Source organism: Diceros bicornis, chromosome 23 (assembly GCF_020826845.1).
Source record: "Diceros bicornis minor isolate mBicDic1 chromosome 23, mDicBic1.mat.cur, whole genome shotgun sequence".
Classification (NCBI taxonomy): Eukaryota; Metazoa; Chordata; class Mammalia; order Perissodactyla; family Rhinocerotidae; genus Diceros; species Diceros bicornis.
The window spans coordinates 34,453,292-34,480,068 of NC_080762.1; the positions used below are offsets into that span (position 1 = coordinate 34,453,292).

Consider the following 26,777-nt stretch of genomic DNA (forward strand, 5'->3'; position numbering starts at 1 on the left):
TGGAAATCGATACTTTTGATACTTGAACGCCGTTCATATTAAAACACCGTGGAATCAAAGTATTCTATTCCGAGAATTGCACTGCCTAAGTCTCTTCGGGAGGCCATCTTGTAGTTGAGAAGAGGAGTAGCGGACGGAAAGTGGACTTCCCCGCCACTTTTCCCTCAAGATCACGGGGAAAGAACCAAATATCGGGACTAGCGGGTGAGGTACAGCTGAGCAAGTGTCCCCGGAAGGGGGCGCGATGTTTCGAGGTTAACAAAAGAGGGCGACAGCTGCGGGGTCAGCTAAGGTCTCCGCTCTCGCTACCATGTAGCCTGGCCACCTCCCTAACGTGCGGTCTCCCCGAGGCGGAGCCCTGCACGGCGCTCCGTGAGACCGCAGCCTGGAGGGCTCCCGAAGGTCCCCTCAGACTCTGGCGGGCATGAAGTGCCGCTCCGGGCGCGCCGAACAACCCGCCAGAGTTGGTTCCGTGTGACCCATGCGCCCCTCCGTAGTCTGAACGTAGCGCCGCGAACTCACCCCCACCCCCTTTTCCGAAGCGAAAGCATTTTTAGGGGAGTACATACTTCCCCTTGAAGGAGGATCGCGTTGCTAAAATAAAAAATTTGAGGTCGCTCGGTTCAGAACACTTAAGCTCTTGGCTTTCTGCCTGCTGTAGAGATGAAAATGGGTCGGGCATAGCGCTGGCGGCAGTCAGAGGAATATTCAGACACTTGCATGGTGTTCAATACAAAGTCGAGGGGGGTTTGCCCATAACAAAAATGGCCGCGAAACACGTTACCCGGGTACAGTCACGTGCTCAAAGATCAGGATAGGGGACAGTATGGCTTCAGATGACAAGCGGATGTTATTACTATTCACTTCCGGGTGAGACTAATCGGGCGCCATCTTGTCTTGTTCGTGGAGAAGTAGAAGCATCGAAAGGGTTGGAGAGATATTAGAGGAACGGTGGCGACAACGGGGTTCCGGAACCAGAGTGGGTAAGTGGTGGAGAACAATTACGCGCGGGGACTTGCCGGGCCGTTACCGCCTTCTTGGTTTCCGTGGCGAAGGTAGCATAACTTAAACACGTAGGCTGCGTACGCCGCTTGGCGCGACCACTGGAATCTCATCCCCTTAAAGCGGCGGCGTCCGCCTGGCTTGGTGAATCAGAGCGGTGCTCTCGGTGAAAAGAAACTGTTCTTAGTAAAGGGAGTGCTCATGACCCCTTCCTCCAACTAAGAGTTTCCTCTCGGATGAGAAGGGACTAATTGTTGGGCTCTTGACTGGCCGTTAAGCATTGCGCGTGCGCAGTGGGATCTCCCTTATGGGGAGGGGGTGCAGGGGGCCGGAGGCGGCGAGGGGCCGGGACCTGGGCCTTAGGCGCCGTGTAGCTCCGACTACGCAGGCGCAGCCAAGGGCTAATGCGTCCTGTTAACTACAATTAGGTTCCTTAGTTTGTATTTTTTTTGTGTTTTTATCCAGTGATGAAAATTATGTGTTAAGTTTCGCGAAGGAAACCGGTAGTATCCAGTATTTCAGGTGTATTATCTTGTGGTGGATATTACTGTCGTCTGAATGTCTTGGGCCCTCGACAAGTTTTGATTGTCGGTGGTTAATTCAGAGAAGAGCAAAATAAACTTGGAGTTTCTGATTTGAGTGCAACAAGGCAAAAGCAACAAAAACCAGAACAGTAAAGATTCACCTGTGGGACTGTTTTGTAAAGTGTCATGGTGCTATAGGGAAAGTAACAGTACGTCAGTTCTTTTAAATGTTTTTGAGACTGTATTTTAAAAAATTTTTTATTGGTAGACTTTATTTTTTAGAACAGTGTTTGATTTACACAAAAATTGAGCAGATAGTACAGAGTTCTCATATAAACACCCCCCCCCCGCCCCGTCCCCCAACACATGCACACCACACGCACACAGTTTCTCCTATTATTAAGGTAACATTAGTTGTATATGTAACATAGTTGTACATAACTAGTTGTACATTTGTTACAATTAAGAGATCAATATTGATACATCATTATTAACTGAAGTCCATAGTTTATTCACATTTTCTAAGTTTTAACCTCATATCCTTTTCGTGTCCCAGGATCCCATTTAGGATACCATATGACATTTAGTTGTCATGTGTCCTTAGTCTTCTCTTGGTTGGTGATAAATTCTCAGGCTTTCCTTGTTTTTGATGACTGTGACAGGCTGATTGTGTCCCTCCAAAATTCATATGTTGAAGTCCTAACCTAAGAATGTGACTGTATTTGGAGATACGGTCTTTAAAGAAGTAAAAAGAGGTCATTAGGTTAGGCCGTCATCCATTTGACTGGTGTCCTTAAAAGAAGGGAAGATCAGGACACAGAGGGAAGACCATATAAAGGCAGGGAGGAGACAGCCATCTACAAGCCAAGGAGAGAGGCCTCAGAATGAAACCCACCCTGCTGACCTTTTGATCTTGGACTTCTAGCTTCCAGAACTATGAGGAAATAAATTTGTGTTGTTTAAGCTACCCAGTCTGTGGTACTTTGTTATGGCAACCCTAGCAAAGTAATACGGTGACCTTGACGGTTTTGAGTACTGGTCTGGTATATCGTAGGGTGTCCTGCTATTGGGATTTGTCTGATGTTTATCTCATGATGAGACTGGTGTTAGGGGTTTGGGGGAGGAAGATCACAGAGGTAAAGTGCCTTTTTCATCACATCCTATCAAGGGTACATGCTACAAATGTGACTTATCACGTTGATATTGACTGCAGTCACCTGCTTGAGGTAGTTTTGTGAAGTTTCTCCACTGTAAAGTTACTGTCCCCTATCCACCCCCTCCTTTCCATACTGTACTCATTGGAAGGAAGTCCCTTTGCACAGTCCACACTTAAGGAATGCAGAGTTATGCTCTCCCTCTTTTAGGGTGGAATATCTACCTAATTTATTTGGAATTCTTCTGCATGGGAGATTTGTCTCTTCCTTCCCATTTATTTAATCATTTGTATCGGTATGGGCTCATAGATATTTATGTCATAATTTGTGTGATAATTAAATACAGTCGTCCCTCAGTATCTGAGGGGGATTGGTTCCAGGACCTGAGCAGATACCAAAATCCACACATGCTTGAGTCTTTTAGTCCGCCCTCCCTGTCCCCCAGATTCATCCAACCGAGGATGGTAAACATAGTATGTCCATAATCCACCATTGGTTGAATTTGCGGATGTGGAACCCACGGATAAGGAGGGCTGAGTGGGCTACTTTATGTTGTTGCTCAAATTGTTCCAGCTTTGGACATTGGGAGCTCTTTCAGTTGTCTACTGTGCCCCTTTGACATGCCCCTATCCTTTTTTTGAGCACTTTCTTGCTTCCTGGTACTTCAAGGTGCTCCAGGCTCATTTTGTATATTTCTTGCCCCAGTCCTAAGAATCAGCTATTTCACTAAAGATCCTTTTTTTTTTGGAGAATGATATTAGAACCAAGATAGGTGTGCTTGTTACTGGGGTGTCGTTTCCTTTAGACTCTCTCTCTACATTTATTTTTCAGTTATCACTTTTTCTGGTATCCATAAACAAATATTCTCCAATATTTTTTGGAATATTTGAATTATCCAATTCTCCAATATTTTTTGAATACCTCTCTTGAGCTACAAGCTGCAAAGTATTTCAGTCTATACTAAAATGCATGTCATATGAAGTAGCAAAAATTTTTTACCACATTTCAAATGATTACCAGACTAGCCTTTACTAGTGCCATTTCCACCTAACCTGAATTGAAGAAGTGAATTGTTTTTGACTTCTAGGTTGGTCACCTGGTGTGTAGGACTGAAATGGCAGGGAAGAAGAGGATTGTTGCATTTTGTGGTTTCTAAACTTTGTGTTTCATGTGAGAAACATTTCACCATATGCATCAAAGGATAGTGTATTTCTATATCTCTTTGATTTTGCAGTTGATGCTTCAGGGTTTTAAAACAAACACTAGATTTTCATCGTCATTCATCTCTTTGTCACACAGTCTATGAGATAACTTTTGCAAATATTAATGATTGTCGTTTAAGCAAGTAATTTTAAGACCCTCAAAGCAAGGACTGTTCTAATGTAGATTCATCTAAGAAATGGATAAGATAAGGGATGGTCATTTCTGGTTGTATTAGTTTCTTAGGGATCCTGTAACAAATTACCACAAACTGAGTGACCCAAAACAACAGAAATTTATTCTTCCACAGTTCTCCAGGCTAAAAGTCTGAAATAAAGGTTTTGGCAGAGCCACGCTCCCCTGTGCTCCCACTCTCAGCTTCGTTCATGTTCTCTCTCTCGCTGTCTCTCTCTCCCCGCCCTCTAGGGGAGGATCCTTCCTTGCCTTTCCCTAGCTTCTGGTGGTTCCCAGCAGTCCTTGGCTCTTCTTGGCTGTAGACACATCACTCCAGTCTCTGCTTCTGTGGTCACGTAGCATTCTCCCTGTGTGTGTCTGTGTCCCTTCTTATAAGGACACCGGTTGTATTGGATTAGGACCCACCATAATCTAGTATGACCTCAGTTTAACTTGAATACGTCTTTAAATTTGAGTACATCTGCAAAGACCCTGTTTCCAAAGCCTTGGTGCTGATCTTAACCACTAGTTATTGAAGCTTCCTGTACTGAGTTTTCATATGTTTCTCATTTAATCTTCAGAATAACCTTATGAGGTAGACACTTAGTATATCCTCCATTTTACAGATGAAAAAACAAAGGACTAGAAAATAGATTTGCCCACATTCACACAGCTGGTGAGTGGTATAGGGAGGCATCATGAACCAGAGCCTGTGCTCTGAAGTCTAAGTGACAAGTGATGATCAGAAAACTGAAAAAAAGAACTGGAAAAGTTCTCCATGACAGTCAGTAAACATGAGTAAGTGAAAGAAACTTTGTTTAGAGTGATTTCTAGAAAAGTAAATCTATGTATTAGAAATGATGGTAGGGAGTCAATACATACTATTTTCATCATTAAAGTGGTTTTACTAAGTGCACGTCTATTTGCAACTCCAGTAGGCACTGTATAGAGCTAGTTATAATGCCTACATTGTATGAGTTTACAACCTACAGCAGAAAAACCTATGCATTGAGCTCTGATGTGCCATTAGAGCTTTGGAAAACACAGCAGGCTGTGCTTATGCCAGCTTTTTGGTTCTCGTAAATATAGGTCAACAGCTTCCTTATCATTAACCTTTAAAAGTAAACAGAGAGAAAGAAGGAGCTACAGACCATTCGTTTATTCATTTGGTGTTTAGTGACTGCTGTGTGCAAGAAGCTGTCCTGTATCTTATGGAAGATAAAAAGATGAATATGTTTGTCTTTCTATCAACTTTAAACAGCTGTTGATCTAATGGGAAGAAAATGAAAACGTTTGAGGGACAAACTGTTCTCACCTTGCTCATGTTAATTTTTAAACTCAGAATTCAATAGAAAAATCTGAAGTAATGCATTTTATGTCTTATTTGTACCATTTAAGTTAATACCAGGTAGATGAGATCTTCTTTCCAGATATTTGTTCTTTTTTTTCCCCAGTGTATATGACAATCCCTAAATTTTTTGACATTGTTTTCTGTTGTTAATGAATTGTTCAAGTAAATAAAAATGATATTTTAAAAGAAAAAAATGTTGAAAAGCTTTGCCTTCTCTTTTCTGATGTACCTGGTTCCCTTAACTTTATACTGATAAATACTTTCTCAGTATAAAGTTAATGGAAGAAGTAGTTCCAAATTAATTTTGAGATGATCACACTTTCACGTTGCATCTCTCTAATTTATTTTTATTAATTCTAATAACTCCATAATCTAAGAGCAAACATATACTCTTTTTTTTCAGGGCGTAAGTAATCTTGCTGCTATGCTTCCAAGCTGCAGTCTGAATCAACCTGAATTTTAAACAGAAGGTGAACCTCTGAGGTCAGTCACAATTCAGTTGGTGCTTCTTCTAGGTGTTTCTTTATCTTTTACTTAAAGTTGTAAGTGAAGTTACTTTACGAGGGCTCTAAATAGTCATTTAGCTTTTAAAGGGCTTTAAAGGTATAGTTGGAAAAGAGAGAGAAAAAAGGGAGAGAAGAAAGAAAATCTGAAGAGATTAGAAAAAGAAGTATAGTTTAGAACTGGTACCCAATCCAGTTGTTGACCTCAAGTGTGGTTATAATGCCGTTATAAAGACTATATCAGTGCAACTAGAACTCAAGTGCACTTGACTCATGGCATCTTCCCTTGTTTGCAGTGCTCTTCAATTGAGAGGTCAGGATCTGCCATTGATAGAACTATATAACATTCTGAGAATGCTGCAAAGACTGGAATTGCAAACTCTAAGAGCCTGAATTATAATAGCCAGTTGTGCTATTTGAGTTGGTGTCTCTTACTTCCTTGTTATTTGCTTTCCCATTTTTTGTGACCTGTGATACTAAGGCTTGCTTTTGTTTTGTTTTAGAAGAAAGTGTCCATCTAGAAGGAGTCATTTAGTAAACATTTATTTAATGTCTGCTGTATGCTAGGTCCTGGGGTACAAAAATGAGGAAACATACCCTGCTTACCATGTGTATCGTTGGTTCATGAACAGGGTTGTATATCAGTGTTGGATTAAGTACAAAGATATTAGACTTGTAGGAATTTTTAACTTTTTATTATGAAAGTTTTCAAACTAGTTTACTGAAAAGTAAACCAGTTTGGTGAAGCTCCCGTACTCATCACCTACATTAAAGAGTTATTAACAAGTGTTCTTTCCCTCCTCCTTTTCTGTGCTATTTACATGTTAAGAAACCTGGTCTTGTGGACTGTCTCACCTTCTGGATTTGTCTGAATGTTTCTTTTGGTACTGTTTACCTCTTTCCTTTGTCCCCTATAATTCCTTTGCACTGGAAGTGAGATCCAAAAGCTCAGCTGGATTCAGTTAAACTTTTTTTTTTTTTTTTTTTTTTTGGTGAGGAAGATCAGCTCTGAGCTAACATCCATGCCGATCCTCCTCTTTTTGCTGAGGAAGACTGGCCCTGGGCTAACATCTGTGCCCATCTTCCTCTACTTTATATGGGACGCTGCCATAGCATGGCCTGACGAGCGGTGTGTCGGTGCTTGCCCGGGATCCGAACCCCGGGCCGTCAGCAGTGTAGCGCGCACACTTAACCACTAAGCCACGGGGCTGGCCCCTCAGTTAAACATTTTTGGTGAAAAATATTCATGGTGATTCTGGGAATATAATATTGCTTCTCTTGAGGGCACTTAATAATCTGTAGAGGTGATATTTCAGCAGTCTTCGAATTTGTGATTTCCCATCAATTTTCTTATAAGACTGCCTGAATCAATTGTTTTCTTAGGTTTGGCAATGTGGCAACTTTCTAAATCTATTTTACCGTGTGCATTCATTAGCTGTAATTATTTATAAGGAGGAGTTTTTCGTCATCAGCTAGAGCTGTTTGGTTACCCTCATCATTGATTCAGGGAGATTAAATCACTTTTTTTCTTATAATCTTCAAAATAATTATGTTTCCAGAGATTTATATTGGGAAAAATTAGAATTTTTCCCCCTTTGTGAGCTAAATTGATTAGAGCTATGCTTGCTGCCAAACTCTGACACCAGCATTAACATGAAATTTTCTACACTTGCTTGCCAACCTAAAAATTCCAGTTGCCTCTGGCAACCTGTTGACCAGAATTTTAGAGCTCTGATCACATAAATGTATCATCACATAATAATTTCTGTTGTGTGAGCTTCTAAAACTAAACAACTCTCATTCTTATTTTTAAACTATGTTTATTTTGTTGAAGATAGAAAATCAAATATATTTTTAAAGTCAAGATGTGGGATCAAGGAGGACAGCCTTGGCAGCAGTGGCCCTTGAACCAACAACAGTGGATGCAGTCATTCCAGCATCAGCAGGATCCAAGTAAGGAGACAAATTGAATCTGGAGGGTTGGGGAGGGGAGATACATAGAGATGAAGGGGAGAGAAGGGATGGGATTAGGGAGATGGAATTGCGCTTGGTTTATTGGATCTTTTTTTTTGTGAGGAAGATCAGCCCTGAGCTAACATCCATGCCAATCCTCCTCTTTTTGCTGAGGAAGACCACCTCTGAGCTAACATCTATTGCCAATCCTCCTCCTTTTTTTTTTCCCCCAAAGCCCCAGTAGATAGTTGTATGTCATAGTTGCACATCCTTCTAGTTGCTGTATGTGAGACGTGGCCTCAGCATGGCCGGAGAAGTGGTGCCTTGGTGCGCGCCCAGGATCCAAACCCGGGCTGCCAGTAGCGGAGTGCGCGCCCTTAACCGCTAAGCCATGGGGCTGGCCCTTATTGGATCATTTTATGGTCAGAATTCAATCTTTTCTCATAAATAATCTTGCCACAGCGTACATATTAGGGAATGAATTTCTCTTTGGAAGACTTCCTCAAAGGGTAGAAAGCTTTATGAAGATTTTACATGTTTACAACTGATTTAGTTCTTGTTTTTCTAAAGAAAGAGGAAAGTCTTAAATGTGTTGCTTAAGTAAAACATACTTCTGTTAATTTTGAATCTTACAAATCTATGTAGATCATAGTCAACTGATGGTATGCTATATCATTGAAAAATTTTTTTCTCTTTATTATGGAATATTTCAAGCATATACAGACACAGAGAAGAGTTTAGGGAGCCCCCATTTATTACTTAGTTTTAACAGTTATTGACTCATAGCCAGCTTTCGTTGCTTCATTGATAGGACCCCTTCCACTGCCCTGCCTTCATTGGGTTCATCTGATCTTACATAGCATTCCGTTGTAGGGCTGTACTGTAATTTAATAAATCCACTTTTGGATGATTGTGTAGTGTTTTACTTTTTGAAATATAATTTGTATACATATCATTATTGACTTGTCCAATTATTTTCATGGGAATAAATTTAAGAACTAGATTTGTTAGATCACAGTTGCACATTTGAAAAGCTTTAGACATACATTGCCGAGTTTAATTTCGTGTAGGTTATGCCAATTTATGTTTCCACCAAAATGTATGAGGATACCTATTTAATGTTGACTAAACTGAGATGTGAAAAACTGTACCTATTTTACTTTGTTTCCTTTATTAATAATATTAGATCTTAAAATGTTAAGTATAGATATTTGAGAAGGAAAGGAAGACTTTTAAGACAGTGGAGACAATGAATTTTGAGTAAAGAATGGCTAAGAAGTTGTTAAGGAGATGTATTTTGAGTAGAGAAGAGAGCCTTAGCTAAGGAAGAGTGTCTGTGAGGAGGAACAGCGATAGATAGCTATATTCATCCAAAGTCTGTGGGATCCACTGTGGGCCTGGGTACGACCTGTTTGAGGAAGAAATGAGTGATTTTGATCATTTGTTTTTATGGTGGTTAAAAGAAAAGAGGAATTAAAAACTCAATAAACTAAGGTGCAGGGGATACATTTCTTATGAGTTTAATAATAGAGATTGGTTAAGAGTGTTTTTGTGGAGTCCTTTTCTGAAAGTCTTAAGTAGTTTATATTAATTTATAGCCTGAATATGGGTTATTTTCTAAGCATCCTTTCAGCCATAACATTCTGTAATATTTAACTGAGATGCTTGTTTTACATAGAGGCACTGTTCTTTTAGCTCCTATGTTCTGAATGCTAAATTCTGCTATGTTAACGTTATGTTAGGTCAGATTGACTGGGCTGCATTGGCTCAAGCTTGGATTGCCCAAAGAGAAGCTTCAGGACAGCAAAGCATGGTAGAACAACCACCAGGAATGATGCCGAATGGACAGGATATATCTACTATGGAATCTGGTCCAAACAATCATGGGAATTTTCAAGGAGATTCAAACTTCAACAGAATGTGGCAACCAGGTTTGTTGTTTATGGTTTTTAAATTTTAGGACTGTTTTTAGAATAAAATGAGGATTAAAATTAAATTGTTTAGTTTGTTTAGTTTTATGACTTCTTGAAATTAATGCTTCTTAAAGAATAGGCAGTTTCAATTAGATTTGACCTTGAAATTTTGTGGTTAAAATTATTCTGTACTCAGTCTGCTAGCATTATGGCACTCAGTTTGATTTTTTTCTTGGTTCTTCATTCCTAGGCTGACAGGGGCTGGGAACACTGGAAACTTCACTTGGCATCTAGGGAAGAGAGCATTCTATGTCTCTCTCTTGCAACCTCTGGCCTTTTCAGAAGCAGCACTGGCAGAGCAAAACATGTCTAGTCTCTAATTAAAGGAAAATTGTGTCACTATGTGACAAATTATTCTGTCGAATATACTCTGCCCCCACCATCTCCCCATCTTTTTCTTCCCTTTTTTTCAGATAGTGAAGATCTTCCATAAGTTTTTGTGTTTCACTTTTTTGTTTGTTTGCTTTTTTACTTCACAGTATAATTTAGATTCCTTGATGCTAGTTCAGTTTTCTATGACTTGTTATTTTTAAGAGTCACTTCAAATTATTTATAGAGGAATCTTACATTTGAGTATGCTGATGGTGAAGTCATATCTCCCTTTCCCTATTAATACTTATTGTTTCTCAGTGTAAGAATGGGAAACTCAGGCAGTAATCCTAACTTCACTTTTAAAAGGATAACGAATATTCTAATCTTTGATACTGTGAGGTAGTTCTTTTCTAGTTTTCTTGAAGCTATGCCAGATTTCCCCGAGTTTGAAAGTGTTTTGGTTCCCAAGTTCAAGTTTACGAATGACTCACCTTGGCATCCCCACTCCCCCAACTTTATTCTGCTGGCTTTTCTTTGTGACCCCAGCTCTGTGTGCCTCAGTTCCCTCTCCTGAAATTGGCAAAAATAATACCTGATTTCTCCCTACCTCACAGGGATGTTGTGAGGATAAATGTGTTCATGAAAGAAAGAAATTATATAAAATGGTCAAGGTATTATTTTTATGGTGTTGTTACTGAACGGACGTAGAAAATTCAACAAAAAAATTGCTCTGGATTTTGTTACATTCATTAAAAATAATTTTGGGCATTTGGTTTCCCTTTCTTTAGCGTATGAATTAGAGTGGAGTTAGCTCATTTGAATTATTTATTAGATTAGTTCATTACTTATTTTTAAGATATACAAAAGGAATTTGACCAAGAAGTCATAAATTTTTAAATCTATTTCTTTACTGAAAAATCTAGCTTTCTTGAGATCTTAAAAAATTTGTGTTGATTTTGTTATAACCCCCTGTTGAATGTTTTTATGCCTAAATCCTAAATAGAATGGGGAATGCATCAGCAACCCCCACACCCCCCTCCAGATCAGCCATGGATGCCACCAACACCAGGCCCAATGGACATTGTTCCTCCTTCCGAAGACAGCAACAGTCAGGACAGTGGGGAATTTGCCCCTGACAACAGGCATATATTTAACCAGAACAATCACAACTTTGGTGGACCACCCGATAATTTTGCAGTGGGGCCAGTGAACCAGTTTGACTATCAGGTGAAAGATATTTTGTTGCTTTAATATTGTAGATGTGCACGTAATCCATTCTTTGGAAGTGTCTCATCAAGAGTACCTAAAATATGTGTTTCACTTTTCAGTCTTGTACATATTATGTCTCAGAAAAGTTATCAATTTTTGAGTATTAAGATTATTAGATTTTTATTTTCTGGTTTTTGGTTTGCTTAGGAAAATGGTATAAAGTATCGTTAGGGAAAAATTTGGATAAAATTAAACGTGTAAGTGCAATAGCTATTTGATGTTTTGTTTTCTAATTTCAGAGTGACATATTTAAATGTTAAATAAAGTTTAGAAAATGTACAGTAGTTGAATACATTATTTATCAATAATAGATTATGATTAAGACATGAATAAAATACGTAAAGAACATAGGTCATCTTCCTAAATGCAATTCCTTCTGCTATGTAGAGTTATACTTTCTCTAGTGTTGTCATTTTTTTTTCCCATTGTGACATGACATGTTAATGGAATTGTACATAATTTCCTTTGTAGCATCTAATTCATTCCTAGGGACATAGAACTCTATGGGGAATAGTGTCATCACGTGGGGCTTTATTTTCTCTAAGCACTCTGCTAGGGTCTACCCTTCAATTAGAGTGGTGGGGGGTCATTTTGCAATAAGTGATTGCAATTGTTACCTTATAAACTGGACTATCGTAATTTAAAATTTTGAAAAAACCTGTACGTTATTTCACTAATTGTGTGGATCATAGACATAAATGTAAACAGTATTCACCTTGAGTCAGTAATCCTCTTGTTCATACATATTCAGATACTTATATTCTCATACTTGGTATACAGATATGACAGTTTTTGTTTGGTTTTGAAGAAATGTAGTGTCAGGGAGCTTTTACTTACAGTGCATTTGCGTAGATCCCCATGCTAACAAGACAGAGCTCTGTTGGCAACTGGCTTGGAAAAGCCTCTGAAAATGGCAAAATTGCAAAAAATATTTAATGTAATAATTCAGTAACTTTGATCTTTGCTGAAAATAGATATTTCTTGCAAGATTGTATAAACTACTTAAGGTCACAAGAAGTAGGAAGTTAGAATTGATAAAAAAAAAATTTTTTTTCCTGTTTTTTCTAGTTACAGAAAAATTGGCATTTATTTGATGTCTTGGTAGTGGAAGGATTAGTTTATAAATGGATTCAGAATGAAAAAGTTCATATATATATCCTTTTCTATACTTCTTGAAAAGAGTGTATCAGCTGGATTTTAGACGGCTCTGCATTTGCATAGGCAGAAAATCGTTATCTTTCTTGAGAAAAGTAAGCCTAGGTGCTTGGGGCTACAGAAATATCTAACGGTGGATGTTAGAACCATGGAATTCTTGGATTTGCTGCACACATGGATTTCTACTGTCCCAGTTCATAACACACGTGTGTCCCAGAGAGTTTATTGTATGAACATGAAGAAAAATAAACTGCAATACTCTTTCAGCATGGGGCTGCTTTTGGTCCACCGCAAGGTGGATTTCATCCTCCTTATTGGCAACCAGGACCTCCAGGACCTCCGGCACCTCCCCAGAATCGAAGAGAGAGGCCGTCGTCATTCAGGGATCGGCAGCGTTCACCTATTGCACTTCCTGTGAAGCAGGAGCCTCCACAAATTGGTAGCTATTTAAGTTTAGTAAACCACAATTGGCAAGATTTCTTGGTCGTGTAAAAAGGATGCCTTGTTTTCTTTTCTTTTTTTTTTGAAAGATCTCCAAACCTCAAACTTTGCTGCTCTTTTTTTTTTTTTTTGAGGAAGATCAGCCCTGAGCTAACATCCATGCCAGTCCTACTATTTTTGCTGAGGAAGACTGGCACAGCTAACATCTATTGCCAGTCGTCCTTTTTTTTTCCCTTTTTCTCCCCAAAGCCCCAGTAGATAGTTATATGTCATGACTGCACATCCTTCTAGTTGCTGTATGTGGGACGCCGCCTCCGCATGGCTGGACAAGTGGTGCGTCGGTGCGCACCTGGGATCTGAACCCTGGCGGCCAGTAGCAGAACGTGCGCACTTAACTGCTAAGCCACGGGGCCGGCCCCCACTTTCTTGTTTTCTTAAGTTGTTCTAATAGCTTTGATATGTTAGGAAGTGATGCTTTAAAACTGTATCATTTTATAGTCATAAACTTTAATTACAAAAAAGATACTTGTCTAAAATATAAAAAGTTTTGAATAATTTTCTTTAAAATAAATTTTTACCTTAAACTCCAGATTTTGTGATGAAATGTAAATTTATCATAGCCAGAGCATCTTGATATTTTCTTCAGTGTTGACAGTTTGATACATTATGCCAAGAAATGAGCAGTTTCCCCTTTTAAAACCTCCTAGTTGTTCTCTGTCTCTAGTCTCTTTCTCCTCTGAGTTCATCCCATACACTGCTGCCAGATTAGTTTTCCTTTGATTATTTCACTTTCCATCAGTATTTTGGCAGAAAATTTCAATTTTTAAATAACATATTAGAACTAATTCATTTCTGATGATAAGTTACATATTTCTGCTACTTTATATCTGAAAATCCAAATCTAGCACTTAATGGACCAGAGTCTTTCGTTTCTACCACAAAGTAGATATCTTAGGAGGATTCTAACTTTTTTTTTAACTTACAGAATAATACTTGTTCAAGTGAATTCTCGGTGTGAAAATGGACTTGTGCTTTTGTTTGACTCTGTTCTGTTTTCATATTTTAGGAAGCAGCATAGTGTGAGAGTTTGGCTCTGAATTAACCCATATCACTACTTAGTGGCTTTGTAACCTTGAGCACATCAGTTAAGCTCTTGAGTCTCAGTTTCCTCACTTGTAAAAGAGATTGAGTAATAGTAGTGATGTTTTAGGGCTTTTTTAGGATGAAGTGAGATGATGGTTTAATGTGCTCTCATAGTGCCCTGGCACATTGTAAGCATTAAGACAGTCAAGCATATGTTTAATGGGTTGTTTTTATTACCAGTGTCTTGCTGGAGAATGCATAGTATTTGTTAGAAGCACTCACATGGCACCAGAATTCTTTTTTTAAATTTACTCACAAAGTTTATAGAAATTCAAGAATAAGGAGCTCATGAGTTTATGATTGTTACTTAATTGACTTATAAATTTTTTCCCATGTGAAACAGATGCAGTAAAACGCAGAACTCTTCCAGCTTGGATTCGAGAAGGTCTTGAAAAAATGGAACGTGAAAAGCAGAAGAAGTTGGAGAAAGAAAGAATGGAGCAACAACGTTCACAGTTGTCCAAAAAAGAAAAGAAGGCCACAGAAGATGCTGACGGAGGAGATGGCCCTCGTTTACCTCAGAGAAGTAAATTTGTAAGTAGAATCCCCTGACATAAAACTCCATGTGATATCTATATGAAAAGTTTATTGAAAGAAATAGGTATTTTAGCCCATAGAAAAGTATTAATGTTCCTGAGATTACTTTCAGTAAATATATTGGGGATTATGTTTTTATGTATGTGTTATTGAGGGCAGAATAGGGAGAAAGGGGGCAGTGAGTTTATAAAACATTTCATTCCAGAGAGAAATTATTCAGTAGAATGCTAGGTAAGTCTTAAAACAAATCTGTATTCTTTTGTTGTGGTACAGCTGACTGCCTAGTAATGGATTATAAATCAAAACTAAATTAAAATGGCAATAGAGAAATAAATCTGCCCTTTTTGAACATTGAAATATATACTTATACCAGAGGATGTAATAACTTTCATGGTTTTTGACATGAGCACTGAAAGTACATAAAGTTTTAAATCTTTAAATCTTCATCACTTAGATGGCATGAGTGGTTTAGGGATTTTTTTATTTAGCAACAGTGTGCTCCTAGCTGGTATGACAGCCACAGCACTGGCCAGTATGTGACTCAGGAAATGGGTCTTCCTCCCAAGGCCATTTTCTGCTTCAGAAATAAGTCTGAACAACAGCCAGGTAATAGATTTAAGCAGACATTGGTTTTGCTTAAATTCCATAAATGCCATAAATTAATTTTTAACAAAAGAACCATGTCAAAGATGTGTTTTTGTTCTGGGTGTTATGAAGATAAGAAACAACAGACTACCACTATTAAAATTTTCCTTTTTTTCCCCCCACATTTTTTTAAATCATTACATGAAATAGTGAATTTCCAGATTTGATGTTTTTTTAAGTGTCAAAAAAATTGTTTGGAGATTATTCTCTATCTCCTCCCAAATGCCTTTGGACTTGTGTTACACATATTCTTCCCCTGGTTCAAATGGTCTTTCCATAGTAGGATTTAGGTGATCACCTTTTCTCTTACTTAGTAGGATTGTTAAGAGTGACTGTGGAACACTTCTTTGCCTAAAGAAGAGTCCCCTATATAAGGTATCCTGTCTGGATGCTGAAAACCTAAAACCGTACAGAGATGGAGACAGACTGCTAGCATTTCCTCCATCTGAAGTAGACCTCATTTCTTATCTGTCCATTTTCTAGTTAAAAAGAAGCAATTTTCACTAAGTTTCAGGGCCAGCTGAGATCTGGAAACTGACTATAGACTTTTGATTTTAAGTCACGTGATTTTAGGTAACTAGCTTAAATGTATAGCTGTAAAAGTTACACTGAATATTATGACTGTGGTCCATTTATCCAAAGTTCTACAAGCCACTCATTTCATGGCCATCATATATAATAGATAGTAATTATATCAGTCTTTGGGCATGAAGTGTTTCTGGTTATTTATAAAATAAGGTCAAAATTGACTAAGAAAAAAAAAATTGAAGGATAATTAAAATAATTGATTCTCAGAAGCCACTTTAATCCTACTTTTTGTCTCAGGTAATGCTTTAAATTGTCAAATGAAATTTAGAGAAATTTCATTTTTATATATCTGTTTCATAGACTTTTTAATTTGAAATTTTAAGATAGAATATGTAAGATAATGATTTTACATTATAAGCAGGAATTTTTTTTTTTTTTTTTTTTTGGTGAGGAAGATTGGCCCTGAGCTAACATCTGCCAATCCTCCTCGTTTTGCTGAGGAAGACTGGCCCTGGGCTAACATCCATGCCCATCTTCCTCCACTTTATATGGGACGCCACCACAGCATGGCTTGACAAGCAGTGCGTCGGTGTGCGCCTGGGATCTGAACCGGCAGACCCTGGGCCGCCACAGCGGAGCACGCGCACTTAACTGCTTGCGCCACCAGGCCGGCCCCAAGCAGGAATTTTGACTACCCATACTCTTATTTTTTTTAGGATAGTGATGAGGAAGATGAAGACACTGAAAATGTTGAGGCTGCAAGCAGTGGAAAAGTCACCAGAAGTCCATCTCCAGTTCCTCAAGAGGAGCAGAGTGAACCTGAGATGACTGAGGAAGAGAAAGAGTATCAAATGGTAGAATGTTCCATTTCTTACCATGTACAGGATTTTTTTTAAAATTTTTTATTGAGGTATAATTGATATATGTTATATTATAGGATTTATTTTGTTTATATATATTTTTAAACTATTGGTTGGCTATCTTACACATTTAAACTGAGAACTCATGAAACAGTTATAAAATGGATATTAATGTGTATATTTGCTGGGCAATGATGTCTGCACAATCCAGGTAACCCTTATAATATGAAATCACAGCTTATAAAGCAGTTATTAAGTGCATTTCCTAATACCAATGTTGTAATTAAACAATGTTTTACTATATGAGACTCAAGAGAATGTTTATTGATCTGTTATTTTCCAAAGTGTGGTTTTTGAATACTGAGAAAGATTAAAAGACTTCATAGAAAAATCAGTTTAGGGGCCGTCCCTGTGGCGTAGTGGTTAAGTGTGCACTCTCCGCTGCGGCAGCCCAGGGTTCACAGGCTCGGATCCGGGGCACACACTGACACGCCGCTTGTCAAGCTATGTTGTGGTGGTGTCCCATATAAAGTAGAGGGAGACGGGCACGGATTGGCCCTGGGCCAATCTTCCTCAGCAAAAAGAGGAAGATTGGCAATGGATGTTAGCTCAGGGCTGGTCTTCCTCACCAAAAAAAAATATATATATATTAGGAAGCACTGAGTTAAACACAGTTAAACATATTTCTTCATTGCAAGACTTCTCAAAACCTTTAGTTTCTATAATGTTTATTGTCATTTTCTGAGATTGGAAATATAATATGCCGCATTTCTCGTGTTGAAAGATCAGTGATCTTTGGAATGTGTTTAGAAGTGCTGATTCATTTTAATAGATGAGTAATGTGGAACCCAGAGAGGCTAAGGGACTAGCTACTAGTCCACGTTTGAAACAGCTCTTGGTAGCCAAACCAGTCCAGCTCTTATGTCTATTGTACTCTATATTACAATGGTCAAGAAAATAAGGTCTTCATCTGACAGAATGGAATAACTACTTTTTCATTATTTTTCCTTGTTTTTTTTTTTTCCCCTCAAATTTTACCTTGAGCTGGGTTAATGTAAGTTCCTAAATGACTTAAGAAACTACTGTTGTGCTGCTTACTAGTAATATTATTAAATGAAGGGGTATACTCCTTTGAACTTAAAACACCTATGGAAATTTTTATTACTAGGGACTTTTTTTAAAAAATGTTTGTCTCTAGAATTAGAATTCAGTGTCTCTACTATACAGGTAAATTCATATTTTTTTCTTTAATCCAGTGATTTTGAAATTTGTTAAAGTTTTGATATTTTAGAATAATTTCCAGATATTTTTTTCCTTGGAATGGCTGATCTGATCTCTAAAAATGTTTTATTTATTTATTTATTTATTTTTCCCCCAAAGCCCCAGTAGATAGTTGTATGTCATAGTTGCACATCCTTCTAGTTGCTGTATGTGGGACGCGGCCTCAGCATGGCGGGAGAAGCGGTGTGTCGGTGCGCACACGGGATCCGAACCCGGGCCGCCAGTAGCGGAGCACGTGCACTTAACCGCTGTGCCACAGGGCCGGCCCTAAAAATGTTTTATAAAATGACTTTGCCTTTTAATTTTTTTGAAAATGTCAAACTCTTAGTAGCTATAATAGTTAAATTAGAAACAAGATATAAAATATCCTTCCTTAGATGTTGCTGACAAAAATGCTTCTGACTGAAATTCTACTGGATGTCACGGATGAAGAAATATATTACGTAGCCAAAGATGCACATCGGAAAGCAACAAAAGGTATATTGTCGGTGTTCTTGGTTTTGTTTTCCTGGGGGTGTTTTGGTTTTGGTGGCTATCTTGGACTTTTTGTTGTCCTTGTTGAATTATTAGCAAAGATTTGAATATTCTCTTCTTGCATGTTTTAACTCTTTGGGAAAGGTTAGATTTGTAGACACCATATTAAAACTATAAAAATACTTTTGTTTTATCCAACCTACCTGAGCACAAATTAGCAGTTATTGCTGTTCTATAAAATGTATTGTGGAAAATTCTTGATGTTCAATTTATTTCACCTGATTTTTTTTTATAGATACCATGGTATTGGTGTATGACTTCTAATACAATTTAATTTGACTAATGAATTGAATTATGAACCTTCAGAGTTTTCACATTTTGTCACTTATAATTCTTACAGAATCGAGGAATTCTTCCCCACACCCTCCCTATTTTTAGTAACTCTTAAAAAATATATTCAAAGCAAAATTTAAATTACGGCCATACTTCAAAAATAAAAATGCTGATGTACTGATCAACATTTTTCCTCATTATAAACCAATTTCAGCTCACATCAGAATTATAATTTCAAGGCCAGACATGCTACTGGTTTAAAATGAATGTTATGTTTTTAATGTTTCTTCTCTCCCCAAAAAGCAGCAATAGTAGTAGATTTAACAATACCATAGACTCTCATGACTATGAAATCGTGGCTATTTGTGTTAACATGTTGTTCCTGTTGTTGATGTGATACAAAGCTCCTGCAAAACAGCTGGCACAGTCCAGTGCACTGGCTTCCCTCACTGGACTCGGTAAGTGTTCTCCTTATTTGTGAGAGGGCCTTAAAGGGAAATCACACTTACCTTGTCTCTCTACGTGTTCTATTTTGAAACTGTACTATTCCTACTCAGTTTATAAAACCTAGGTCTTAGGGTTTTACCAATCTCTAATAGGTTTGCTTATTTTTTTGACTAAAGCATTCACAGTGGGATTATTATAAATATGGTGACTAATTCATAGTTTATTGGAGCAAGTTGTAATAGTTCGTAATTTAGCCCTGATAGTACTTAAGCTCACTTTCAAAATTATTGCATACATGCCTCAGGGAAGAAGTTGTCCACTGATGCTTTCAAGGATCTATATTTAGATTGTGTTGCAGGAAGTCAACTTTTAGCATAGAGGAAAGGGTTTATCTTACATACTATAGTAGTAGTGATGTGTTCATAATTTGCTATTTGCATGATATCAAATATATAAAAGCTTGAATTTGCCTTTTTCACTTCTTCATTTCAAATTAGTCTTTGTGAGGATCAACAGAAATGGGTAGAACCAAATGCCTGTGTGATTTTATTATGGCTACTATTTGGATCACTTCAGGGTGGGGAGTAGTTTTGGCACAATACCATTTCTGTACCAGTGAGAATTACAGTATTCTCATTTTTTTTGGGAAAAAATACTTAGCGTACTACCTGGGATTTCTAAGCTTTGAACAATGAAAGAGTTAATTTTAGAAATAATTTTCAAGATCATCATAAATGTTTTTAAGGTAGTTGTGTTGATTATGCTTTAGTGAGGCTTTACTGTCCTGTTAAAAGGTTTGTTGGTTAGCATGGCAGTAAAGCAAAACCATTATCATGATTCCTTTGTGGTGAGAAATATATGAAATATTCCAGAAAGAATAAGATACTAGGTATCAGTTTCCATGAGGGTTCTATAAACTCCTTAAGTGTTGGAATTTATGCTCCTCCCCACCCCGAATAAACATATCCTTCCCAGAAAAGGCAATGAAAAAAGAAATGAGCTTTCTTCTCGGACCTTAAAAAGTTTTTAGGGCACAGAATAATTTTTCCATATGATAGACTGGGCTTTATGCACACAGGTGGACTGGGTGGTTATGGATCAGGAGACAGTGAAGACGAGAGGAGTGACAGAGGCTCTGAGTCATCTGACACTGATGATGAGGAATTACGGCACCGAATCCGGCAAAAACAGGAAGCTTTTTGGAGAAAAGAGAAAGAACAGCAGCTGTTACGTGATAAACAGATGGAAGGTACATCCTTCAGACTTAATTTTTGTCCAGTTTTGTTTGTATTTCTTTTTATATTTCAACCAACATAAAAATATCAGAGGATAAAATTGAGGCTAAATTATAAATAATGTGATGTAACTGAAACTAAGGTTTTGGGCTCATTTGCAATTTTTATCAAACTTAAAATCAAAATTATTTGTATAGTCTACATATGTAGTTTATAAAAGAGAAACTTATGTTTTGTTTTCTTTTGGGAAACGTTAATTTCGGTGGCTATAAGTTATTTAGTGTATTTATTTCTTGTTTAAGTTCTTAAAATGAAAAAGAAGACTTTTGAAATGGGGGATATATATTTTTAAAAGTATTGAAAAGTAATTTGCAGTTGGAATATTTAATTTGTAGCTAGCATATTTAAGTATAATAGAAAGAAGACTTTTTAGAAGTTTTTTTATGTAAAATACTGTACATGAGTACAGTTCTTAACAGTTTACATAATGATACTAGGAATAATGAAGGAGAATATTTATTCAAAATTTATTTTTTGAAAAATATTATTTGGACAATTTGAAAGGTAATTATTAAAAGTTTAGCAGTTAAAAATTCCCTGTAAGTTACTTATTTATCTTTAAGTTGCCTGATTGGACAAAAGGGAAACCTCTTCTTATTCTCTTCACATGTACCGCTACACTTGGATACTCTATTGCTGTACTGTCCAGGAGGGTAGCTAACTACATGTAGCTATTGAGCATTTGAAGTCTAGCTAGCCCAAATTGAGATGTGCTATAGGTGTAAAATACACACTAGATTTCAGAGACTTTACATGGGGGAAAAAAGACAGAATTTTTGATATAGTGGGTTAATAAAATATTAAAATTAATTTCACTCGTTTCTTTTTACTTTTTTAAGGTAGCTACTAGAAAATTTTGAATTGCTTGTGTGGCGTACATTCTATTTCTATTAAACAGTGCTGCTCTATTGTTATAGTCTGGTAGCTTGAAATTTAGTAGTATGGGAGTTTTTGCATCTTACATTTGACTTTTCTTAGTATTTTTGTCTTTTTCTGTTTCAGAAGAAAAGCAACAAACAGAAAGGGTTACAAAAGAGATGAATGAATTTATCCATAAAGAGCAAAATAGTTTATCACTACTAGAAGGAAGAGAAGCAGACGGTGATGTGGTTAATGAAAAGAAAAGAACTCCAAATGAAACTACGTCAGTTTTAGAACCAAAAAAAGAGCATAAAGAAAAAGAGAAACAAGGAAGGAGTAGATCAGGAAGTTCTAGTAGTGGTAGTTCCAGTAGCAATAGCAGAACTAGTAGTACTAGTAGTACTGTCTCTAGCTCTTCATACAGTTCTAGCTCAGGGAGTAGTCGCACTTCTTCTCGATCTTCTTCTCCTAAAAGGAAAAAGAGACATAGTAGGAGTAGATCTCCAACAATTAAAGCTAGACGTAGTAGGAGTAGAAGTTACTCTCGTAGAATTAAAATAGAGAGTAATAGGGCTAGAGTAAAGATTAGAGATAGGAGGAGATCCAATAGAAATAGCATTGAAAGAGAAAGAAGAAGAAATCGGAGTCCTTCCCGAGAGAGACGTAGAAGTAGAAGTCGCTCAAGGGATAGGCGAACCAATCGGTCCAGTCGCAGTAGGAGTCGAGATAGGCGTAAAATTGACGATCAACGTGGAAGTCTTAGTGGAAGCAGTCATAAGCACAAAGGTGAGGCTAAAGAACAAGAGAGGAAAAAGGAAAGGAGTCGAAGTATAGATAAAGATAGGAAAAAGAAAGACAAAGAAAGGGAGCGTGAACAGGATAAAAGAAAAGAGAAACAAAAAAGGGAAGAAAAAGATTTTAAGTTCAGTAGTCAGGATGATAGGTTAAAAAGGAAACGAGAAAGTGAAAGAACATTCTCTAGGAGTGGTTCTATATCTGTTAAAATCATCAGACATGATTCTAGACAGGATAGTAAGAAAAGTACTACCAAAGATAGTAAAAAACATTCAGGCTCTGATTCTAGTGGAAGGAGCAGTTCTGAATCTCCAGGAAGTAGCAAAGAAAAGAAGGCTAAGAAGCCTAAACATAGTCGATCGCGATCCGTGGAGAAATCTCAAAGGTCTGGTAAGAAGGCAAGCCGCAAACACAAGTCTAAGTCCCGATCAAGGTAGTATACTTTTTAAAGTATTTTGTCTGATTTTTTAAAAAATTTGACTGAATTTATTCAAAGTTGAAAGTGTCCTTTCTCTCTCTCTCTTTAATAAACTCAGTTTGGTACTTGATAAATGATCATAGTCTTAAGTAATTTTAGAAATCCTATATAATATTATTTATTTAAAAATTGCAGATTCTTTAGTTTAAAATACATTTTTATTTTTAAATTTTGTCTTTTCCCTTTTTTTCAGATCAACAACCCCTCCCCGTCGTAAACGCTGAGGAATGATGTGGCAAGAATGCCATGATGTTTAAAAAATTCCATGAGTTTTAAGGGCTTGTCTCATTATAGAGGCACATTGTGGCTGTGTAGGTGAAACCAGAATCTTTTTTTTTTTTTAATCTGTAAATAGGTGTACTTTTTCCAAATGCTGCTCCAAGTTACTTAATAGGATTTCTTTGTATTACATTTTTTCAAAAAATAGTGCATAAGACTATAAACACGCCATTCTCTTTCAGCTGTAATGTTCTTAAAATTACTTTTGAATGTACTGTGATGTCAATAAAGCTCTTTAGTTCATTTTTGTTAACCTCTTGCACCTTAATTTTATGATTTTAATCTAAGGAACGTACTTTTATAAAACGGCAGCTGGAGTTTTGTATAACAGATTTTAAAGGTATTTCCTCTCATCTGCCCCAAAGAAAATGCTTTTAAGTTAATAGTTTGTCAAAGTTTGTAAATTGTACCCATGGATTTTTGTCAAATTCCAACTTTAAGGGTGTGGAAGAGGGCCAGAAATAGACCTTTACTTTTCATTTAGAAGCATTTGACAGCTTTCTAAACTTTTCTTCCTATTTTGGGGATTTTCAAGTAATATATTCTGTGTGTGTATAAAGCATAGTTCACTCCTGTAAAATGAAATTGCTGGAATCAATCAAGCCAGTGCACCATTAGTTATTTGTAAGGAAGGACTGTGTTTGACACTAATAGTCAAGTCTGGAACTATATTCTGCAGTTACCCACTTTTGTTTTAGAAGCATATTTTAAACACTTTGGGGTTATTATAGAAATAAGACTCAGTTCAATGTATTTATTTATATTTTTAAAGTATAACATGACCTCAGCTCAGTGGAGGAATGCTGTTATGCAGGTTTGTCAATTTCATAACATTAAAATGGTCTGGTTTTGTCAAGTTTCTTAAGATTATGATCAGTGAGTGGTCTAGCAGTTTAAGGCAGTCATAACTTAAGAGTAAAAGGAGGCTCTGCAGGCATTTAAATGCTCAGCTGCTTTCAGGGTCTGTTTTGATATGATTATTCACTTATACCGCGATAGATAAATCTCTAAAACAAATGCTTTTAAATTTTACTTTAAAAAGAAAAGAGCAGGTGCAGGTCACACAAAAGTTTTAAAGTATGCCTTCTTACCAGCAATAGTTCATTTTAAAATAAGCCAAATTTTTGCCAAGATCAGTGTTTCCTCAAAATGAAGGTAGAAACAGATTTGTATAGTGTGCTCTTGTACCTCTACATAGGTTCTTAAATAATTTTGAGCAGTTATGCATTTATCTAGAGGAAATAAATCAACTGTGAATAAATGCATGTTTACCAAAATGGTTGTTTTACAGTGCATTTAGTTCTGATATTCATAAAGTTGACATTTCGCAGAATAACTTTTAAATAGTTTGGAATTCTATATAGTTTAGACATCAGTCACATCTGGTGACAAAATAAAAGAAAATGTGCAATATTTTTTATGTAGGTGAGCTAACACAGTGTACCTAATTACAGAATTAATTATCTGGTTGATTTGTAATAGATAAGTTGTATAACATTTTCATATCTTAAAATGTTTTTTAGATCAATCTTCAAGTGAAATAATATTTTCAAAATAAAATTCTACAGAAAAGTTCTGCTGGCTATGTTATGCACATTTTTGGGCAAGATATGAACTAGAGCCAAAAGTAGTATTTGATAGTTTTATTTACTCTGCCATAATATGCAAGCTTCTTATCATTTAAATCTGTAGATATTTTTTTAAAACACCATCATGATGTATATGATTATTAGTAGATACATCAGTGTTATAATTAGATATTTGAGTTTTTTCAGATTTTTATGGATAATTTAGAGAATTTATCATTTCATTGACATGTAATGAAGTATGTCTGAGTGGTAAAGTTTTATAAAATAGAGATCCATGATTTGGGATATGAATGCTAAGACTCACATAAATTAATTAGATGTATAATTTGGTTATGAAATTTTTTCAAAAATGACACCACCAGAAAATTAATAGATTCAGTTTTTGAGACAATCATTGGACTTAATTGGTTATTAAAAATTGTCTTAAGAGGTTCTCTTTTAAAATATATCTAGTGTATTAATCATTCTTGTTTTTGTGGAATGGGGGTAAACCACACCATTAAGAGAATAAAATGTAATTTGGAAGAGGTAATTATAAGATTTGTTTCAGGCCCCAAAATATAAATAAAGATTGGTGTGGAATCTCAGTGTATATGTTTTCTGCCATTTTAAAATGTCTTTTTTAGAATCTGTTTTTAATGGTATAATACACACTAGGTGAACTTCCCAAACATAGTCTATTTTTAGTGTCTGAGTTATTGTTTCCTCAAAGAAACACATGAAATGTAATTAATTAGTAGATGAGATTTTTTATTTTATGTGGGAATTTTTACATAGGAATTTTATAAGGTCCAAAGTCCCTGTAATAGTGTCTTATGGAAACCTTTACATTTAAACTGTTTCTTTACATTAAAATCTGTTTTAATTTATGGAAGTTTCTAAAATGTGCTAAGCATGTTTTGATGGAAATAGTATTAGATTCATTGGATCATCCTGGCTCTGCTACTTGACGTATTTTGGGCAAATTTAATAGGCCTCAATTTCTTCAACTGTCTAAGGGTGGAATTAGATTATCTCTAAGATCTTGAACACTTCTAGCCCTTAAGTTCTTCAGTTTTAAGTAGAATTTGGTTGTAATGTCTAAACCAAATGAGAATATGGGCTTTTTATTAGCCCTTAAAATAACTCATGTGTGAGGAGTTATATTTATACTATAAATGCTTATCGTGTCATCTGTAGAGTTTTCCTGTAAATACACATAGGTTAAATCTGCCACATTCTGATTATGTGGGTAAGTTAAGATAAAATTATCCTAAGTTAGCAGTTTACGTGAAATTTTGTCAATACAAAAACTTACCAGTTAAACTCTGGATGTAGTAGTATATTATTTCAAAGGAATAAAACTTAGCTCGAATAGAAAAAGTTTATATAAAATTACAAAATTGAATTTCAAAATATTAAATAAATTTTTAGTTTTATAGCAAAATAAATTGTAGACTCGATTTTACAACATGTTTATGGGTGAGACCATAGCGATGGTCTGGGAAATGACTCCAACAATTGCGATATACCACATTACAACTGCTAGGCTTTCCAACGCAACTCAGGTTTAAGTGTCATTGGAAAAGCCTTTTGTTGATATTTGTAGAGAAAAATACTATGAGCTAGTTTTGCTTATCTGGGTCAAACCAGTGGGTAAGGAAGAGGCTTTTGTTTCCTGTTGGTATTAAGGCAAATCAATGATTGCCTTTGTTGAACTGAGAATGTAGTGGGAAGACTGAAACCTAGTGAGGTGGTACATTCAAAGACAGTACATTTAAATAAAGCTCTTAGAACTTGAATTGTACTTGCACTTTACATCCTCCCTGAATCTGTCTCTCCAACAAATATTTGTAACGTGTGCTAAATGTTCTTTTGTGCAGAGCTTTCTGCCTTCAGTTGGAGAGATGGTCATGTATCTTGAGAGGAGCTCTGAAGAGGACATAACAGCTGAAAAGCCTGCAACCATTCTTAGGAGGTCAATATTTTACTAAGAAACCATACGTGAAAGACCAGTACTGAGCAGTAAATTTCACTAATTCAAAGAACCCTTTACCAATTTGACCCTGCCTGTTGAAAATGTACAAAGATTTTTTGTCTTAGAGATTTGTCATTGTTACCCAAGAAAAGGCTTCTATACCTTTAGAAGTAAAATGTTACTGATCACCATTCTAGCTCTAAATGCCTAGCCTGAGTAATTAAGTCTCCTGCTACATAATGTATGCCCTGTCCAGAATATTAT

General features: G+C 36.6%; 1 protein-coding gene across 6 annotated transcripts; it reads left to right on the plus strand.

Moving 5' to 3' along the window:
• Positions 1 to 874: 874 nt before the first annotated feature.
• On the plus strand, positions 875 to 26,513 carry PNISR (PNN interacting serine and arginine rich protein). 6 transcript variants are annotated; one of them, XR_009223549.1, is made up of 14 exons: positions 875 to 983; positions 5,809 to 5,888; positions 7,743 to 7,861; positions 9,604 to 9,792; positions 11,150 to 11,373; positions 12,838 to 13,009; positions 14,498 to 14,688; positions 16,581 to 16,718; positions 18,383 to 18,482; positions 19,217 to 19,270; positions 20,338 to 20,508; positions 21,557 to 22,643; positions 22,882 to 22,999; positions 26,419 to 26,513. XR_009223549.1 is itself a non-coding variant. In XM_058566585.1 (13 exons), exons 3-13 carry the CDS (start codon positions 7,774 to 7,776, stop codon positions 22,910 to 22,912), a joined length of 2,445 nt encoding a protein of 814 aa, XP_058422568.1. In that variant the 5' UTR covers positions 875 to 983; positions 5,809 to 5,888; positions 7,743 to 7,773; the 3' UTR covers positions 22,913 to 23,220. The 6 variants fall into 6 exon arrangements, 5 of the variants coding, with proteins under 5 accessions (XP_058422568.1, XP_058422569.1, XP_058422572.1 ...); XM_058566585.1 differs by lacking the exon at positions 26,419 to 26,513 and having other exon boundaries at positions 22,882 to 23,220; XM_058566586.1 differs by lacking the exon at positions 26,419 to 26,513 and having other exon boundaries at positions 7,747 to 7,861; positions 22,882 to 23,220.
• The last annotated feature ends 264 nt before the right edge of the window (positions 26,514 to 26,777 follow it).

What these genes read in the sequence shown, in the direction of transcription:
- PNISR (XM_058566585.1), top strand. Translation starts at nt 7,774, where the DNA reads ATGTGGGATCAAGGAGGACAGCCTTGGCAGCAGTGGCCCTTGAACCAA. An exon ending in AAGAGAAAGAGTATCAAATG is followed by an intron (nt 16,719 to 18,382) that starts GTAGAATGTTCC and finishes ATCCTTCCTTAG; the next exon opens with ATGTTGCTGACAAAAATGCT. An exon ending in AAGTCTAAGTCCCGATCAAG is followed by an intron (nt 22,644 to 22,881) that starts GTAGTATACTTT and finishes CCTTTTTTTCAG; the next exon opens with ATCAACAACCCCTCCCCGTC.